This window comes from Terrapene carolina, unplaced genomic scaffold, assembly GCF_002925995.2.
Source record: "Terrapene carolina triunguis isolate 2854851 unplaced genomic scaffold, T_m_triunguis-2.0 Scaffold714, whole genome shotgun sequence".
Lineage (NCBI taxonomy): Eukaryota > Metazoa > Chordata > Testudines > Emydidae > Terrapene > Terrapene triunguis.
Genome location: NW_020665065.1, coordinates 18,536,615 through 18,539,734, shown reverse-complemented (window position 1 = coordinate 18,539,734; position 3,120 = coordinate 18,536,615). Strand labels below are relative to the sequence as shown.

Below are 3,120 nucleotides of genomic sequence, written 5' to 3'. Positions count from 1 at the left end.
AACAATGGCTTCTCATTGGCTAACATTGGCCACTTTATGGCCTGTTCTCTGGCTAGAGCCTCATGCCAAGCCAGAGCGGACAGCGAGCGCGTTCACTGCCACAGTGAGACAGTCAGAGACCGAGCCAAGCCCAAGCTCTGAGCTGGCACCGGCCACGTCAGGCACTCACATGCCACAATGACGGGCAACACAACGGATGGGTCAGAGCCACAGAGAACTGCTTAAAGCCGCCGTCCAAGCTAGAGCTTATGGCTAACACAGTCCAGGCCATAACCATAATGAGCCGCACTAGCCGCCCAGCCTGGGTGGGCTTATGGCTTCAGCGCGGTCATGGCCGCAGGCCTGGCTAGCACCAGCCAGGAACAGAAAACAGGCTCAGCCGTTGAGTGGAGCAGCTGCATTTCACACCCTTGGATTCACATGCACAGCCCACCTCCACACAAAGCTCAGTTGTGCACACAAAATACACACGGGCGCCGAAGTGCATACACAGTACTGAGCCCTGGCAATGTGGATACCCCTCCCACAACCCTCTCTTTGGCTCTGCCTGACCCGAGAGGGCTCCAGCCCTCTTGCCCCTGACCTTCACTTCTTGTGAAAACACAAGCCGTGGGGAGCGGTAATTGTGCAGTGGTAGAATAGTGTTGGGGCGTCAGGCTGCCATCCCCCGCTGCACAGGCTGCTTTTCCGGTACCTTGACTCCACTCGCTGATCCGCCCCTTAGCGCTAAGTTTATGCCTTTTCTCTTGTCTTCGAGGTTCACCCAAACTCCCTTTGACAGAGGCGTCTTTGATTTCACGAGCTGTTTTACGGTGGAGGACTGGCTGGAGTCCATCAAACTGGGGCGCTATCGGGAGAACTTCGCAGTGGCCGGGTATTCCTCGCTGGGGATGGTGATGCGGATGAACATCGAGTGAGTACAAAGGGCGAGAAGTGACTGATGTAGGCCATGAAGTGCTGGCACCACCCGTCACCCCCATCACTGTCTGCTGCCCTCCTACCTTGGGCTCTGTAGATCTTACAGGCTCAGCAGTGTTAGGCCTAGTTAGCACCTGGAGGGGAGAAAATCCAAATACTGAAGGAAGTGGAGTTGGTGCCTCTCTCCTTGGTGCTCTTCTTTATGAGTCAGTCCTGAGCCAATGCGCCAAGGTGATGCTGAGCTCTGTGTCTGTGTGAGTGCACATGCATAGGGCTGTGTGTGTGTGTGTGTGTGTGTGTGTGTGTGTGTGTGTGTGCACGTGTGCATAGGGCTGTGTGTGTGTGTGTGCACGTGTGCATAGGGCTCCGTGTGGGTGCACAGGGCTCAGTGTGTGACAAGATGGTGTGTCCAGCAGGGTTGGCCGGGAGGCTGCACAGTGGAAGCTCAGCGACCGTCAGACCGTTTCATAGCGTGATTGCAGAATGAGGGGACGCTAATCGGAGTTTCAGGGACACCTCGGAGAAGCTGCCGAGTGGACAGGGCTGTCTGTCCGTCTGTCCGTGTGTCTGACTGGGTGATCTGTGAGCAGCTCCAATTTCAGAGCATTGCTCTTGCTGGCTCCTAGCGTGTCAGGAGCCACTTCCCCTCTGCCTCCCTCTCCCCCTGGGGACGGCGTGGGGGCAGTGGCCCTGGGGTGGGCCATGGACACTGACAGCCGGTCACTCCCGAGAACAGCACGTCAGCCCCTAGGACCAGACAACGGCAGCTCCGCCGCTGGCAGCCGAGTGCAGCTGAGCCAGTGGAGGGGAAGCCCCGTGGCCTGGCCTGTAGCACAGGGGGAGCCGGGGGCTGACGTTGCCTTTGTTTTCACAGTGACGTTCGGAGCCTGGGGATCACCCTCATGGGGCACCAGAAGAAGATCCTGAGCAGCATCCAGATCATGAGGTCTCAGCTGCTGAACACCAGTGTCCCCAGGCGGCATCTCTAAGCACCAGCTCCCCAGACCCAGCAGCTGGCGTTCCAAAAGCACCGATCCTGGCAGAGCGGCGAGCAAAGCCGGCGGGAGAAGCGCCGAGCCAGAACCTCGAGTCTCTGTGGCTTTCCGTTGCCTTGCTGGGATTCGCGCTCCCAAGGGAAAGAGGAAGAGCTTTCCAGGGACATTGCTGAATCTGCTGGCGTCTTCCTCCAGCTGAGGGTAGGAGCAGGCTCCAGAGCAGGGCAGGCCACTTCATTTTCCATCCTGTGTCCCTGCTGGGCCGGGGCTCCTAGCATGGCCTAGCTAGGGGCAGTGCAATAGAAGGGGCGCTCCGCCCAGGCCGGGCCCGGCAAAGGGAGTTGCACTGACTGACAGCGATGACGGGAGCAGCCGGGCAAGTCTCTTCCGTGTGCTGCTGCCGACTGTGTCTGAGCTGCTGTTGTACTGCCTGGAGGCTTAGCTGGGTCTCTGAGCCCTGCAAGGCCTCCCACACCATTGCATGGCAGAGACAGCAAAGTGCCTGCTCCCACCACCCTGCTCGACCCAGGACCTCCAGACCAGCCCCTCCATGAAGCTACCAGGGTCATTGCCCTGCTCTCAGAAGGGTCACTGGAAAACCGGAAGTCTTGAGCCTCCTGCAGTAGTTTCTGCTGGTGCTGTGAGCAGACGGGACTTCCTTGGCGCTGGGAAGAGGGGCCCGGAGCGCTGGCGCGTGCTCGGGGAGATGTGAGAAGTGCTGTCAAAGGAGAACCCGGAACCAGCTAGGAAGTCACCACTTCCTGAATGCACCGGCAATGAACCTAGCGCAGGCAAGCCAGGGCCAGGGGAGAGCATGTGTCTGAGGGCTACACGCTCAGGTTTCCCCCCCGAGCCCCAACAGAGCAGAGGCCAGGCTTCTGCCGCATGAGGGGCTGCGTCCCCTCTCACGGTCCTGTCATGTCTTCTTCCGGGTCCGAGGGGGGTTTATTGAACTCTCATATTGCCTAAAACCAGCCAGGGGCTGCCAGCATCCAGTCTGCCTTGCTGTGCTAACAGCCAAGCCTCCCCTGGAGACCGTCACCAGCGGCACCGCTCCCAGCAGCACGCCGACCTGCGAACACACGAGGCCCCCGCCCGAGGCTCTGCTCAGCTGTCACATCCTGGCTGCCCAGCAGGTGAGGGCTTCTCCAGGCCACCCTGCCAGGAGCTGCGCCAGCTCCCTGCTTGCACCCCCTGCTGGTGAGCA

The 3,120-nt window shown here is 59.8% G+C and overlaps 1 protein-coding gene across 1 annotated transcript in view; it reads left to right on the top strand.

Moving 5' to 3' along the window:
- EPHA8 (EPH receptor A8) overlaps window positions 1-2,809 on the top strand; it is an 86,898-nt gene extending 84,089 nt beyond the window's left edge. The window contains 2 exon segments of the mRNA XM_029913573.1: window positions 758-913; window positions 1,793-2,809. Of these exon segments, the coding sequence (XP_029769433.1) occupies window positions 758-913; window positions 1,793-1,907 (271 nt within the window). The 3' untranslated portion in view covers window positions 1,908-2,809.
- Window positions 2,810-3,120: the final 311 nt, after the last annotated feature.